The sequence below is a fragment of the Microcebus murinus genome, chromosome 12 (genome assembly GCF_040939455.1).
Source record: "Microcebus murinus isolate Inina chromosome 12, M.murinus_Inina_mat1.0, whole genome shotgun sequence".
NCBI lineage: Eukaryota > Metazoa > Chordata > Mammalia > Primates > Cheirogaleidae > Microcebus > Microcebus murinus.
Window position 1 is genome coordinate 57718530 of NC_134115.1, and position 15020 is coordinate 57733549.

The window sequence follows — 15020 nt, forward strand, 5'->3', positions numbered from 1 at the left end:
CTCAATTTCCGTCCTTCAACCACTCGTGCCACTTGAGTTAAGATCTCGCGACGTTCTCAGTGAGAGAACGGCACCTTTGAGGCGGGTCGAGGATCCTACTGCCCAATTCTGTTGGTTGTCCACAGCGCAACCGAGCTCACCTGATTGGTCGGCGTACTTCCAGTCTTCGTTCAAGGCCCGCCTCCTGCCTCCCTCCGCTACGGGTGAGTAGCCTAAGCGGCAGCTAGATTTAATTCCCTGTAGAAAAACTGACGCTTGGAGCAATGGCAGTCTGCAGCTGACTAACTGCAGGGTCAAAGGTGGACGCGCCCTCCAAGCTGGCAATGAGATGTGAGCAGGCCAGACCCCATCCGCTGGTAGAACCTCAGTTTTCCTGTCAGTACCGGAAGAAGGCAGAGTTCAGTGACCCTGTGAGCCTTGCTTGCCCCGATGCGAGTGGCGATGGGGTGGGTCGTCAGAATCCGAGAGGCGGGCGAGGCCCCGGTTTAAAGCCCAGTGGCCCGGGCGCCATGCCTTCCCCTCCCTGGGCCTCAATTTCACTTTATTGTTACCTGTTAAACGCCATCTGCTTACCGAAGAGATTTTATGTTTTCTAATTGCTTCAGTATTGAGCGGGTAATATCGTAGCAGAAGTAAAGAAAGTCACACGAGAGTCCCACCACTTAAAAAAACAGCAATAAGGATGTGACAGCTTACAGTAAACTGAATGCAATCAAATTGTCAAATGTAAAACGCTAATGTAGAGTCGAGGTTAAGAAAAATGATATTGGGAGTCAGGCAGACCTGTGTTTGAATCACTGACAAGACACATCTCTGAACCATAGTTTCCTTTTTCTTATTCTGAAAAATGGCAGTAGTGCCTCAGGGACTTGTGAAGATTAAGTGAAATAATGAAGGTAAAGCAGTCGGCACAATGCTTGGCAAGTAGTAGCTTCTCAAAAAATGGTAGCTATTATCCTCATAATAAGAACGAGCTAGCGGGTGCACTGGGTCATGTCTGTAGTCCTAGCACTTTATGAGACTGGAGAGGAAGGATCGCTTAAGGCCAGCCGTTCCAGACCAGCCTGGGCAACACAGCCAGACCCCATCACTACAAAAAAAAAATTAGCCAGGCATGGTGGTGCATGCCTGTAATCCCACCTCTTTGGGAGGCTGAGGCAGGAGGATTGCTAGTGCCTAGGGGTTTGAGGTTACAGTGAGCTATGATTGTGCCACTGCACTCCAGCCTGGGTGATAGAGTGAGACTCTGTCTAAAAAAAAAAAAAAAAACCACACACACACACAAAAACAAGCAAATACACTAGTCAGTAGGCTAGTGTACTTACAGTAACTGAGTACCCAATTTAGCTCATATGCAGACCCTTGTTTACATCATTTATTTTAAACTGTACAACAACCATGAAAAGTAAGTGTTAACTTCATTTTACAAACGAGGATTAAGTATCTTGCTCTGAGTAACAACTATTAACCTCAGTAGTTAGGTCTTTCTGACTGCAAAGCCAGCCATACTTTTCTGTGTTGTGTTGTGTTATTTCTGACTGAAAGAGGATGGGAATACTTGGAATACCAGAGAGGTTGGACAGGTAGACTTACCCAAATTGGAGGAAAGTGGGCTGTAGACATACATATAGTAGGAGCAAACTCTTTCTCTAATAGAAAATTTCCACTGTGGGAAATGAAGAGATGGGAGGAGATGATCACTGAACTTTAGACCCATCTGTTCATTTACCTTTAGGGTAGTCTGTAGCACTTCAAATTTAACTTGTCCCAAACAGAAGTGATTAGCTTACATTCTACCCCCTCCTTCACACTGTACTTAAACCATATACCTCTCTCTCTTTCCTTTGGACTATAAAACATCACTCTCTCTCCCTTAGACAATGAAACATCAATATTATCAATTTTACTTTGAGATATCTGTCAAATTCCTCCCCTCCTCTCCTTTCCCACAGCCTCAGCCTTAATCTATCATTTGACAACTAGACTATTGTAATAGGCTTGTGACTGGTTGGTCTCTTTGCCTGCAACCTTTCCTTATAATTCGTTCACCTTGCATGCTGCCAGAATGTCTTTGTAAAGTGTCAGTCTGACCAAGTTATCAGCCCTGCCAAAAACCAGTCAAAGGCCTCATTGCTACAGAATATAAAACTAAGCTGTTTACCAATGAAATGTCATTTTGTTCTTGAGAGTCTTTGCCTACCCTCTTCCCTTTGCCTAGAGTGCCCCTTGCCTCCACCTTTATTCTGCCATCCTTCAAAATCTTTGTGGGGTAACCCTTTAACCTAAAGATCCTTTTTTGCTACCTTTCCATCCTACATATACCCTTGTGATGCACAAAATACACTGTAACTTGTCTGTTTGAATGTCTTCCACTTTCACTAGGCTGTGAACCTCTAGAAAGTAGGGGCTTTGTAATATTCAGCTTCATATCTACCTTTCAATCCTTTCATATTGCCTGTCTCATAGGACACACTCAGCAGACATTAGATTAGTAAATGAATCCCTTCAGACTCTGATATTAGAATTCCCCAAGTTTGCTTTCTAGAATTGTACAGCAGATGGCACTAACAGGCCACTTAAAAATCCCCTTCACTAAGAATGATTTTTGTCCCAACCTTGTCTGACTTTGGCCTCATCCTAAAACCAATATTCATGCCATTACAGGTGAAATCTCCTGTTTCTTCCCTCAGCCAAATAGCAAAGATAACAAAGTGACTCAGCAGCTTGGTCTCTGCAAGAAGAATGGAGTGGCAGATGTCCAGGGAATAGTGCAGTTAAAGGAATATTTTCTTTGTCTCAATTTATTTGTGGTAGTTAGGAGCTTTTCTCTTTTTAATTCCTTTCTTTTTTCTTTTCCTCTTTTTGTTGTCATTATAAGAGAGAGCTTGTGGATGGGTGCCACATTTCTGTCCACTCCAAAAGGGAAGAAGGAAACTGGCAAATTGGAGAAAAGACAATTATGATTCAGGAGGTGAGGGAAAGCTGAGCAGTCACATAGAGTTGCTTGTGGGCAAGCAAAGAGTTGGCCTTCCTCCTCATGGCCTGGTCAGATTTTCTGGACACTAGGGCCCTAGGTTAGGTTCTTGTGTACTTCTCCAAAGCTAGCATGGAGAGTGTTCCCAATACTTGTTGCATGGGCATCCCCAGGCTACTGGGTATGGGTTTGAACATGTGATTTTCTGCTTCCCAGAAAAGAGCAGAAAACCTTATCAGATAGGCACCCCTAGGAGTCATACACTCCACTTTACCCCTCTAGTGTCTTCTTTGGGCATCAGGATTTGCATATACCATCCTCTCCCCCCAACTAAAACCTGTTTAGTGGAAAGGATTTGAGCTAGATAACTTCGATATAAATATATATTAAAGACTGAGAATTTTGAAACTGGAAGAGATTTTATAAATCATTTGTATGTGCTCTCTCAGGGCCATTTGTGTCCTAAGCCCTATTGTTTCATGTTGAGCAGAGCTGTGAAAGGGAAAAAAATATAGACTTTGGAGTTAGACTTACCCGGATTCAAATCCCACCATTTATAGTCTAGGCATGCTCTTGGACAAGTATTTTAACCCTTTCTAATATCTCAGTTTCGTCATAAACAGGAGATAATAATGTTTCTTTTGAAGGGTTGTCTTGAGCATTAGAAATGATAGTGTACCTTGCACAGTGTAACTGGCACAGTATAGTCACTTAATTGATAACGCGGTAGCCTGAAACACTTTTTCTGTTAAAGGGATTTTAGACTGTGGGGAACAGGTCAGAGGGAGAATTTTGGGAGCTCCTTCTATATCTAAAGGTATATTTGTGAGGGCTTTTTATAGCACTATGATTAATTTAACAAAAACATTGGAACACATCAGCATAGCCATTTATTTGTAAATTCTTTTTTGGCATCTAGGTCTTAAGCCTCCTAGGCTGTGAGAGAATTGTATATATAGAGAAAGCCAAGAGTACTTTTCCTTAGCTTCTGGAACCTTCTGATGACATTGAGGGGTTTTTTTGTTCAGGTTTTTTCTAACCACCTCAGGCACTCTGCCACTTTTCTGAAGTGTGAATTGCCTGCTGTCAGCCTGGAGTTCTCACCTCCGCAATCCTGGCTGCAGGCATATTTGCATATTGGATGCTGTGTTCTTTAACCCCCTGAGGTTTGAATCCACTTGGAGTCTGTGTGTGAAAGCTGGCTACTTTCAAACCCCTGGACAGTTTCAGCTCCATGGTCTCCAGAAAAACAGAAAACCCCCAACAATAGCTCCATTCACTTTTATGTAAATGGCACTCTTCAGGAAAACACTGGGCTATTTCCCAGGGCCCCAGAACATACTCAAACATTTGTTTGAGTGGGAGGTGGGGAAAGAGTTCTTTTGAGTCAATGAACAGCTGTTGAGAGCTGCTGTGCTGGGTCCCAAGGAAACAGAGCTTATAGTCTGGCTGTCCCCTGCCAGAGGTACTGACAGAGATTTACCATGCTAGGTAGGTGTACATGCTTGTGGTGGCTTTGTATTGTATCAATTTAGCTAAGTAGAATTCCCAGGATTCCCTTCCTATATGGTTCCAGGTTAGGGTTGAGCACAGGAAAATTTTGTATGAGATTTGGAAAGCTGAAGTGAAGCAGCAGCCTGTACACTGTGAGGGACAGATTAAGGTACCAGGCATGGTGGCAGTATGTATACTTTTGACACTGATCTGCTGGCTCACCTTGTTGGTGAAGGATAGTATCAAGACCTGAATCTCTCCGAGCTCCTACTGAATCTCCTCCTTCAACTCCTCTGAGTCCTGGGCCAGGTGTGCATTCAGCTCTGTGGCAAAGGGCTCCACTTTTTCCCATAGGTCACTTGAGTCACTGAGCTTAGAGAAGGTGAAAGGAAGTTGCAGCTTTCAGTTTGTCCTCATGAGTTTCAGTTGTCTTCCTAGGTCCCAGTTTGTTCCCACAGGTTGCAGTTTGCCCTGGCTCTCCTCCATTCACATCCAGTTTTCTTCCCAACTGTTGGCCTCACTGACTTAAGAGACTTCAGGCCCAGTGCAGAGGCAACAGAGGTGTGTGGATTTCCCAACTAACTTCCATAGTTGCAGGAGGTCCAATCTTCATAACAATTCCTTAGTTTTCTATCGCTTATAGCTTTTGCTTCTTTGATCTAACCCTGTAGTAGAAGTTTATTTGATGATATGATTAGAAGCTAGAAAGCTTCACAGAGGAGTGACATCTGAGCTGCTTTTGAAAGCATGAGTAGAAGATTGCATGCGTGGAGTGGGTGGGAGGAATTCTGGAGAACAGCTGGCTCAAGCCAAGCAATTGAAGGGGAAATGAGGAGTTCTGCCTTTCTAGAAGAACTGCCCTCTCCATGAGTATAGAGCATAGGTAGAAAGTGGGCATCTGATCCTAGCTCTTCTGGTCCATTGAGATGAACTGTTAGCTGATGTGCCTCTTAGATGTGGTCACCCCTATATACTGGTACCCACTAAAATACATTCTTGCTAGGATGCACCTTTATTGCTACCCTAAGATTCCACCCCTGCTCCACTACTGTGTAGGAAAATATTGGTCCACTTTCTTTCCCCTAGTGGCTCGACATGGCCATGCCAGGCCTGTCTTTCTTGGCTCCCTATGCAGGCATCTTTGTTTTCCTGTGCTGTATTGGTGGTGGCAGTGGTGTGGAGGAAAACTTTGGGGCTTCCTGTCCTAGGCAGGGCACTGCACCCTCTAGTCTTGGATGCCTAAGCATATCTAGGGGTTCTAACATTCACTCCGTGGGACCTGAGGCAGGAACAAGGTACTCTACATCTATAACTTTCTAATACTTTTTGAGCATCTTTATAGGGAGGGCATGGGATCAGTTATGTGTTTCTGCTTGAACCATGAACCAGTAATTTGAAATCTTTGTTCACCAGTTCTGCAGTGACAAAGTGCTTTCTTCTTGCTTCCAGAATGGAGAAAGTTCTTGGCATAAATAGGGAGGGAGTCCAGGGAAATAGAACACCGGCATTTAATAAAAGCCTGCTACCACTTTATATATGAATTTTTAAACTCAAACAGGATTACATTATGCATACTATTCTGAACCATACTTTTTCACTTAATATATCTGCAAATCTCTTCTTTTTTTTTTTTTTTTTTTTGAGACAGAGTCTCGCTTTGTTGTCCAGGCTAGAGTGAGTGCCGTGGCGTCAGCCTAGCTCACAGCAACCTCAAACTCCTGGGCTCGAGCAATCCTACTGCCTCAGCCTCCCGAGTAGCTGGGACTACAGGCATGCGCCACCATGCCCGGCTAATTTTTTATATACATATCAGTTGGCCAATTAATTTCTTTCTATTTTATAGTAGAGACGGGGTCTCACTCAGGCTGGTTTTGAACTCCTGACCTTGAGCAATCCGCCCGCCTCGGCCTCCCAGAGAGCTAGGATTACAGGCGTGAGCCACCGCGCCCGGCCTGCAAATCTCTTCTTACAAGCAGTACATTTAGTTCTGCCTTGTTTTTTTAATGGCTTCATGATATTCCATCATACAGATATACTATACTTTTTACTCATTCCCATATTGATAGATTTGTGTTTCTGATCTTTTAGATATTATAAACAAGGTTGCAGTGAACATACTTTTGTATGCATTGTAAACACCTGTCTTTCTGTATGTGAGAATGCCTAGAAATGGAATTGCTGGTTCTAAGGGAATATACACTTTATGTTTTGGTAGTTATTACCAAACTGCCCTCCTAAGGGGATATTCTAATTGACTCTTCCACCAACAGTATATGAGAGCACAGATTATTTAAAAAATGCCCTTTGAGATTATTTCCAATCCTTAAAAACTTTTGGTACAGGTTTTAAAAGGTATGGAAAGGTCTTGGTGTTGGTGTGTGGTTTTGATGAGAAAGTGCTATTCCCTAGAATAACATTATTATCTGTTGGCAGTCCTGAGAATTGTGCTGGAACAGGTTTTTGCTTGGGCCTGATTTGTATGCTTTTTTTTTTTTTTTTTTTTTGAGACAGAGTTTCGCTTTGTTGTCCAGGCTAGAGTGAGTGCCGTGGCGTCAGCCTAGCTCACAGCAACCTCAAACTCCTGGGCTCAAGCGATCCTCCTGCCTCAGCCTCCCGAGTAGCTGGGACTACAGGCATGTGCCACCATGCCCGGCTAATTTTTTATATATATATCAGTTGGCCAATTAATTTCTTTCTATTTATAGTAGAGACGGGGTCTCACTCTTGCTCAGGCTGGTTTTGAACTCCTGACCTTGAGCAATCCGCCCGCCTCGGCCTCCCAAGAGCTAGGATTACAGGCGTGAGCCACAGCGCCCGGCCTTGATTTGTATGCTTTTGACAGCCACAAGCTCATCTTTATTGAACACCAACCAAGGGGCCATGGAGGACAGCAGCTCCTGTTCCAGGAACCCTCTCTGCATGAGCTCTGCTGTCCCTGAGCACCAGCTCCTTCTGTGGCCCTGCTGACATGCTCAGGCCTTATCCTGCCTGGGCCAGTCTCCCAGGCCTTCATTGCATTTGAGCCACCTGGCTTTCCTTCAGTTCTACTGCCCCACTTTAAGACCTTTGCCTATGCTGTTCCCACCTGGAGTACACTCTGTCCTCTCCTTCCCTTTGCTGACTTACGTTTGATTCATTGTTTGCTTCTCTGCTTAAACATCCTTCCTTTCAGGAAGCCTCCTTGATCCCTCAGACAAGGTCAGGTTACCCTTCACACATTTTTCCTTTGTAGCATGTAGCTTATTGGCAATTATTTTTTAATTTGTCTAACTATTTAATTAAAGTCTGCCTCTCCCATTAGAATATTAGCTGCATCAGGGCAAAGGCCTAGAGCAGTGCTTAGTACCATAGTAGGTGTTCAATATTTGTTGAATGAATGACACAAATTTTTCTTTAGCAGAGCCTCACATAAAAGATCTCTAGTATTTTTTGTTATCTTGATTATGTGTCCCCCTTCAGATGATGAATTTTCTTTTCAGTTGTGCAGGTATTCTTACTTTTCTTTCCTTGTCTTTTTTGTTATGGTTGACTTTTGTTCTGAAATGGAAAAATCTTTATTGTATTGCTGATTATAAAATTAATGCATGTTCTCTGTAAAATTTCACTATACAGAAATATATGGATCAGAAAATGAAAGGCTCCCTATAATCTCACCGTCCAGAAATCACTATTAATGATGTGTATCTTTCTAGACATTTTCCTACACACATGGAAATCTATTGAGTGCTTATGTATCAGGCACTATTCCAAAGCACTTTTACAAAAATGAAATGATCTAATTCTCACAGCAACACTTTGAGGTGGAGCTATTATTATTCCATTTCACAGATGAGAAATAGGAGGTCACATAGCCAATAAGTGTGAGAGCCAGAACCTGAACCCTGGTTCCAGAATTATGCTTTTGATCACTATGCTATTAATAGTTTGTCTCTGATGGGGTGGAAAAGAGACTTTCTACTATGTGTGCCCTTCTGTACTTTGAATTTGGACCCAGTGAATATATAACATATTAAAAAAAACATGGATAAAATAAAGACTCAAAAAACTAACAAAATGCTTTTTTTGGACAGCAAGTTACCCTCCCTAGGTAACCCCTCTGAATCATCAGAATGTAGGCTGAGGGGAATGGGATTGCAGGTTTGATGATAATACTTTTACTACATCCTTCCCTTTCCCAGCACCTCTCTTGTTTCAGTGTGTTCGCTTCTCAGGATCTCCAGTCTCATAACAAACACACATCGGCTCTGTGTCTTACAGGGAGACCTGGAGGAGTTGGGATAGAGGCCACATTGACGAAGGTAGTTGCCAGGGTCCTGCAGTTACACACAAAGGTCAGTCTCTGATTCCTGGATTCCCTCATTGGTCCTTGGCATGCTGCCTTTTTCTGTGGGTTATGAGATCACCATTAGCTAGTCTATACTACTCTCCAGCACCAGAGTGGTACCTTCCATATGGATCTTCCTATTTTGTGTAACTTCCCAATGTCCCACATCTTCTTTGTTAAGTCCTTAGATAGACCATGGCCCTGAGAGCATGTGGCTTGATCATCTTCCGAAGACGCCTGGTTCCCAAGGTGGATAACAATGCGATTGAGTTTCTTCTGCTGCAGGCATCAGATGGCATTCATCACTGGACACCTCCCAAAGGTGCGAGGCCAGAGGGGCTGGCTCTTGGGAAATTGCCAAGTGTTGCTCAGAAATCTACCCTGCTGGTCCCTCCACAAGGCTGTTTCCCAATGACTGTGCAATAGGAGGGATTGGGGTGGGTAGGAGTCCTTGATCCTTTCTACATATAAGGTCTCCAGGCCAGGACAGAGCAGAGCTGGAAATAGGATTCTGTGACTGAATTCCAGAGCAGCTGCAGCACCTGGTGTTTTTGTGAGTATCATTCACCAGCTCTCCAGCCTCTGGAGTGAATGGCTGAATAGGAGAAAAGCCACTGGGCTGGGAATTGGAGACCTTGGAGTTGAGTCATGATTGAGACGTGTGCCCACCTTTCTGGACTTTGAGTTTTTCATTTGTCAAGCAAGAAGCTGACTTGAAAATCCTGTTTTCTTCTAGCCCCTAACTATCTCTGATTTCATTAAGTTCCTTTGACTCCTAGTCTAGTATCCCCATTGCTAGGGTTTTTTTTGAACTAAACACACAGAGAGTATGACTTCTGGAGTGTTTCTGAACATGGTTTGAGTTGGAGCATGGAAAAAGTGGCTTCCCTGATCATAGATTCATCTATAAACTCTGGCAGGAGTGGATGAGTGAGGGGATGGGAGGATGCTCCTCAGACCAGGGGGCTGTGAAGATTACAGAGACTTTGGGGTTGCAGCTTGGCCAGCTACCTATGCCCTGGGTCCATCATTCAGCACCCAGGGTGGAGTTGGCCAAGTGTCCAGAGAGCAGAACAGTGAAGACTAGTGGCCTGAAGCCTGAGACTAGGCCAAGATCTGTTTGTCAGCTGGCTGGTTTTCATCCACCAGCATTCCTCTCAGAGGAAGAAAGTCTCAGTCAGATGGTTCTGAAAGAGAAGCCAGGCTGTGTAGGGAGAAATGGGAAAAAGGAACCATCCTTGGTTGAGGCCATTGAGATGGTCCCAGTGGGCAGGGACAGATTGTTGGCTCTGGCGCCTGCTAGAATGAGGAGCCCAGAGTGAACAGCCCCCAGACAGAAGGGAACATGGACTTTAAAAGGGAGTGTGGGCCGGGCGCGGTGGCTCACGCCTGTAATCCTAGCACTCTGGGAGGCCGAGACGGGCGGATTGCTCAAGGTCAGGAGTTCAAAACCAGCCTGAGCGAGACCCCGTCTCTACCAAAAATAGAAATAAATTAATTGACCAACTAAAAATATATATACAAAAAATTAGCCGGGCATGGTGGCGCATGCCTGTAGTCCCAGTTACTCGGGAGGCTGAGGCAGTAGGATCGCTGAGCCCCGGAGTTTGAGGTTGCTGTGAGCCAGGGTGACGCCACGGCACTCACTCTAGCCTGGGCAACAAAGTGAGACTCTGTCTCAAAAAAAAAAAAATAAAAAAAATAAAAAAATAAAAGAGAGTGTGGTGGGCCAAGCGTGGTGGCTCACGCCTGTAATCCTAGCACTCTGGGAGGCCAAGGTGGGCGGATTGCTTGAGGTCAGGAGTTCGAAACCAGCCTGAGCAAGAGCGAGACCCCCGTCTCTACTATAAATAGAAATAAATTAATTGGCCAACTAAAAATATATAGAAAATATTAGCCAGGCATGGTGGTGCATGCCTGTAGTCCCAGCTACTCGGGAGGCTGAGGCAGAAGGATTGCTTGAGCCCAGGAGTTTGAGGTTGCTGTGAGCTAGGCTGACACCATGGCACTTACTCTAGCCTGGGCAACAAAGCGAGACTCTGTCTCAAAAAATAAATAAATAAATAAATAAAAAGGGAGTGTGGTGGAGAGAGGTGGACAAGGATCCAAGGTTGAAGGAAAACAAGGAAATGGGAACAGGAAATAAATTTTGCACGTTTGAATTGTACTGTGGAGAAACAGTGAAAAAAAGAGGCGGAAGTGTCACAAATACTATGAATAGGAATATTCACACTTGTCTCCTGATCACTTAAGTCATACTTTATGGTTCCTCTCACTACAAGATGTCAAAGGATCTCTCCTAATCCTCTCTTGCTTGGGCTTGGGGAGAAATTACCCTGTTAAGATTGATGGGCAAAATATTGAATAGATGCCTTTGGGAGGGGTGTGCTCAGAGATTCCCATACACCTCTGAGGGGAGGTAGGGCATCTTAAATCACTGTCACCTCTCATCACCAGCGTCCCTCCCACTGTCCTCCCCCAATGCACTACCTATCTGTCTTTGTGTATATCACTGTAGGAGGTACTGTGCAGAGAAAATTCCCCAAAAGCCATGAGCTAGAATGGGTTTTAGGTGCTAAGTTCCTGGTTGTTTTTTGTGTAGCAGTGACTTGCTCAGGATACTGTGGACCCCTGGGAAGGAGGAGAGCTCGGTTATAGCTCCATCTCCAAACCAAGGAAGGAACAGCTAGAAGTTCCTACTCCCCATCAGCTCCTGGACCAGGAGGCCATCCCCAGCAACTTGCTGGAGCCATGAGTAAACAGAGGCTGCCAGATCGTCCCCAGTCCTTCTTTTTCCCACTAGAGAAGTTGAGAAATTGTGGGAAGGGCCTAGAGGTAAAGCTGAGGGCTTCTCCAGTCTGCAGAGCTTCAAATTCTTCTGCAACAGTTTCTTGGCAGCTGTCTTCTTGGGTTCAGGTCTTGCCAACACTTTTTCTTAGAACTGGCTCTAAGCTTATCCTTAGTCTAAGTTCCCATCAGGATTTTCCCTGTGAAACTGAAATCTGGCCTTGCTCAGTTAGCAGGATGAAAACAATTTGGAAAAAGCCTTGATAGCTACTTGGAAACAGCTGCTGGTGCAGCAGTGCGGGGTTTTGAGCCTGTCTTTTGGTCCTGGGACTTCAGAGTCCAACCGTAGACAGTGTTAAGTCCTCACTGGATTGTAGATGAAGTACTCCCTCTTTAGCTAGCTCCCACCTGCTAATGGGATTCCCCCTCCTTGGAAAAATCACTTTTAGTTCTCCAAGGGAAAAATGGTCCCTGAGAACATGGGATAAGGAGAACTCCAAAGGACAAGAAAGCAGAAGTCTGAGGGAGATCATCTCTCTTACCATCAAAGAGTAGTATTCTAAACCTGGCTTGCCAAACACATGGTCTGTTTCACTCTCTGCAGACAAGATGAGGTGGGAAGAAGGGATTGCTCAGACCCCGAGAAGCAGATACTACCTGCCTTGCACCCTCTCCTAGGCATGTTAGGATATTGCCAATCCCCAGGCTTCCTTTAGTCTAGGAACACCTAGAAAATTCACTGAAGGACCCAATCTTTAAATCATCTAGCCTGGAAAACCCAGCTTTCAGTCCTGTTAAAAATTTCCTCCTTCTTCTCTTCCTCTTTTCTCCTAACCAGGCCATGCGGAACCAGGAGAGAATGACTTGGAAACAGCCCTGAGGGAGACACAGGAGGAAGTGGGAATAGGAGCAGGCCAGCTGACCATCATTGAGGGGTTCAGAAGGGAGCTCAATTATGTGGCCAGGGAGAAGCCTAAAACAGTCATTTACTGGTTGGCGGAGGTGAAGGACTACGATGTGGAGATCCGCCTCTCCCATGAGCACCAAGCCTACCGCTGGCTGGGGCTGGATGAGGCCTGCCAGTTGGCTCAGTTCAAGGAGATGAAGGCAGCACTCCAGGAAGGACACCAGTTTCTCTGCTCTACAGAGGCCTGAGCTGACCGGAATCAGCAGAGTCACTTGCTTTGGTAGGATCCTTGAGGGCCTTCTGAGATGAACCCACCCTCATCTCCAGGGAAGGTGGTACTGGTCTTTGGCTCATCACAGCCAAGAGCAGATAGGTTACTGAAATCAGCTCAGGACTTTCAGATGAGAGCAAGCAAAAATCTTAGCTGGGTGGAGAGGAAGGCAAAGGAGGAGTAAAAATAAAGAAGGCCAAGCCCAATAAATGTATCACTGTACATTTATAAATAAATGTCAAGCAGCTTATCTGTCCTTCTAACCTGTTGTGCTTATTTCTTGGATTCTTGCCCTTTGTGAGAGAAGAAAACTGGAGTGAATTTAGAGCTCCGACTTTAACCAGAGGGAATACTGAGTCCACACGCTATACCCTAGAGAAGCTAAGGGATAGAGTCAAAATGGGAGAGACCTAGCAGTGCCAGGGTTCCTACCTCTGGAACTCCAAGCACTCTCATCCCACCCTACGAATATCCCCAAGACTTTATGACCTATAGTCAGGATTTCCAAGTGAGTGGGACTGAAATGCATAAATTGGATCTGTTCTACTTACTGATGTATCTCTCCCCAGCACTAGGCATATATGTTGTAGATGCTCAGTGAATATTTTCTTAAATAATTAATGAGGGACCCAAGGAACTTTGGGCTCCCCAGGTCACAGCAGGGAGAGGAAGGACGGGCAATGGTGGACCACCAGGTCAGTGACACATGCACTCTGCCCCCTCAGCCCAGGCCTGCCTCCCAGAGTGATAAGCCTTGCCACCCTAAGGTCACTGGGAATGAGGTAAGCCCAGGCCCACAGGGCTCTGCTAGGCTACCCAGTGGCCACGCCACTAGACCTGTGCATTCCTTGCCTGCAGCTGACTTCCCACCTTCAGCAAAGCCTCATCATTAATGTTTCTCTCTTCCCATGTACTCCCTTTCTCCACAACTCCACCATAAGACCCAGAAGTGCAAGTGTTGGGTCTCAGCCCTGTTTTCCCTTGCTACTAGGGCTCAAGGAATGCAGGGGCAGGTGTTAGATCCTACAGCCCTTCCAGGAGCTGTTAGCAGCTGGGTTCATGTGGATTTTATTAGAGGGTGTTGCCCAATGAGGTGCAGAAGATTGAAAGGGAAGGGGCATTGGCAAAGGTCACCTGAATTACCAGGGTCAAGCACAGCCACCCCCAAAGGAAGGCGAGAGAAGTCGCCCAGGTCTTAAGCAGGCTTCCAGATGTTTTTAGTCACTGGTTCTCCGTGCAGACAGGGCAAAAGTACTAGTGAACAGGATCTTGGAGCACAGCCAGGGACCTGAATGGTTTTGTTCCTCACCCCTCTGAGCAGCACTCTCTGAAGGAGGCCTGCTGCAGGAAGTTTTTGGAGCTTAATGTTCCCTTTCCAGGCCAGCAGGGACCACATCCCATTGATTTAATAAATGCCTGCTGGGCAGTGGTGCCAAACCACAGACAAGCTGCCTTCTAACAAGGGCTGGCCAGCTCTGTGCTCTCAGAATGGGAGGCTGTGGAATCTCAAGACTCTAAAACTTCATACATCAAAGTTAGAAGGGACTTGAAAAATAACCTGATTTTGCTGCTCCTTTTTATTGCTGGGGAAATTGAGACTTAACAAGATAAATGGCCTTGGTAGTAGTCTATATGTTGGGTGCTTTGAGGATTGGGTGCCAGAGGGAAGACTGGTTTAGAATATCTTTTTTTTTTTTTGAGACAGAGTTTCACTCTGTTGCCCTGGGCAGAGTGCAGTGGCACCGTCATCGCTCACTGCAACCTCAAACTCCTGGACTTAAGCAATCCTCCTGCCTCAGCCTCCTGAGTTAGCTGAGACTACAGGCCATAACACCTGGATAATTTTTCTATTTTTAGTAGAGATGGGGTCTCACTCTTGCTCAGGCTGGTCTCAAAACTCCTGAGCACAAGTAATCCTCCTGCCTTGGCCTCCCAGAGTGCTAGGATTACAGGTAAACCACCACACCTGCCCTAGAATATCTTATATAGCTTTGGAGTAATTCCTCTGGGCCTTACAGAATGTTCCATTAAAACATAGCTACTAGGCGGGGGGTGGTGGCTCATGCCTGTAATCCTAGCACTCTAGGAGGCCAATGCGGGAGGATCGCTCAAAGTCAGGAGTTTGAAACCAGCCTGAGCAAAGTAGAAAGAAATTAATTGGCCAACTAAAAATATATAGAAAATATTAGCCAGGCATGGTGGTGCATGCCTGTAATCCCAGCTACTCAGGAGGCTGAGGCAGAAGGATTGCTTGAGCCCAAGA

At 45.3% G+C, this 15020-nt stretch overlaps 1 protein-coding gene across 3 annotated transcripts; it reads left to right on the top strand.

Moving 5' to 3' along the window:
- Positions 1 to 87: 87 nt before the first annotated feature.
- Positions 88 to 13020, top strand: NUDT2 (nudix hydrolase 2). Of its 3 annotated transcripts, none has more exons than XM_012770144.3 (4): positions 88 to 203; positions 8726 to 8799; positions 8974 to 9114; positions 12418 to 13020. In XM_012770144.3, exons 3-4 carry the CDS (start codon positions 8988 to 8990, stop codon positions 12732 to 12734), a joined length of 444 nt encoding a protein of 147 aa, XP_012625598.2. In that variant the 5' UTR covers positions 88 to 203; positions 8726 to 8799; positions 8974 to 8987; the 3' UTR covers positions 12735 to 13020. The 3 variants fall into 3 exon arrangements, with proteins under 3 accessions (XP_012625598.2, XP_075864923.1, XP_012625599.2); XM_076008808.1 differs by lacking the exon at positions 88 to 203 and adding an exon at positions 302 to 397; XM_012770145.2 differs by lacking the exon at positions 88 to 203 and adding an exon at positions 391 to 410.
- The last annotated feature ends 2000 nt before the right edge of the window (positions 13021 to 15020 follow it).

Bases quoted from the DNA above. Each gene is read 5' to 3' on its own strand.
- NUDT2 (XM_012770144.3), top strand. From the start codon at position 8,988: ATGGCCCTGAGAGCATGTGGCTTGATCATCTTCCGAAGACGCCTGGTT. The intron at 9,115-12,417 runs GTGCGAGGCCAG...TCTCCTAACCAG, and splicing joins TCACTGGACACCTCCCAAAG to GCCATGCGGAACCAGGAGAG.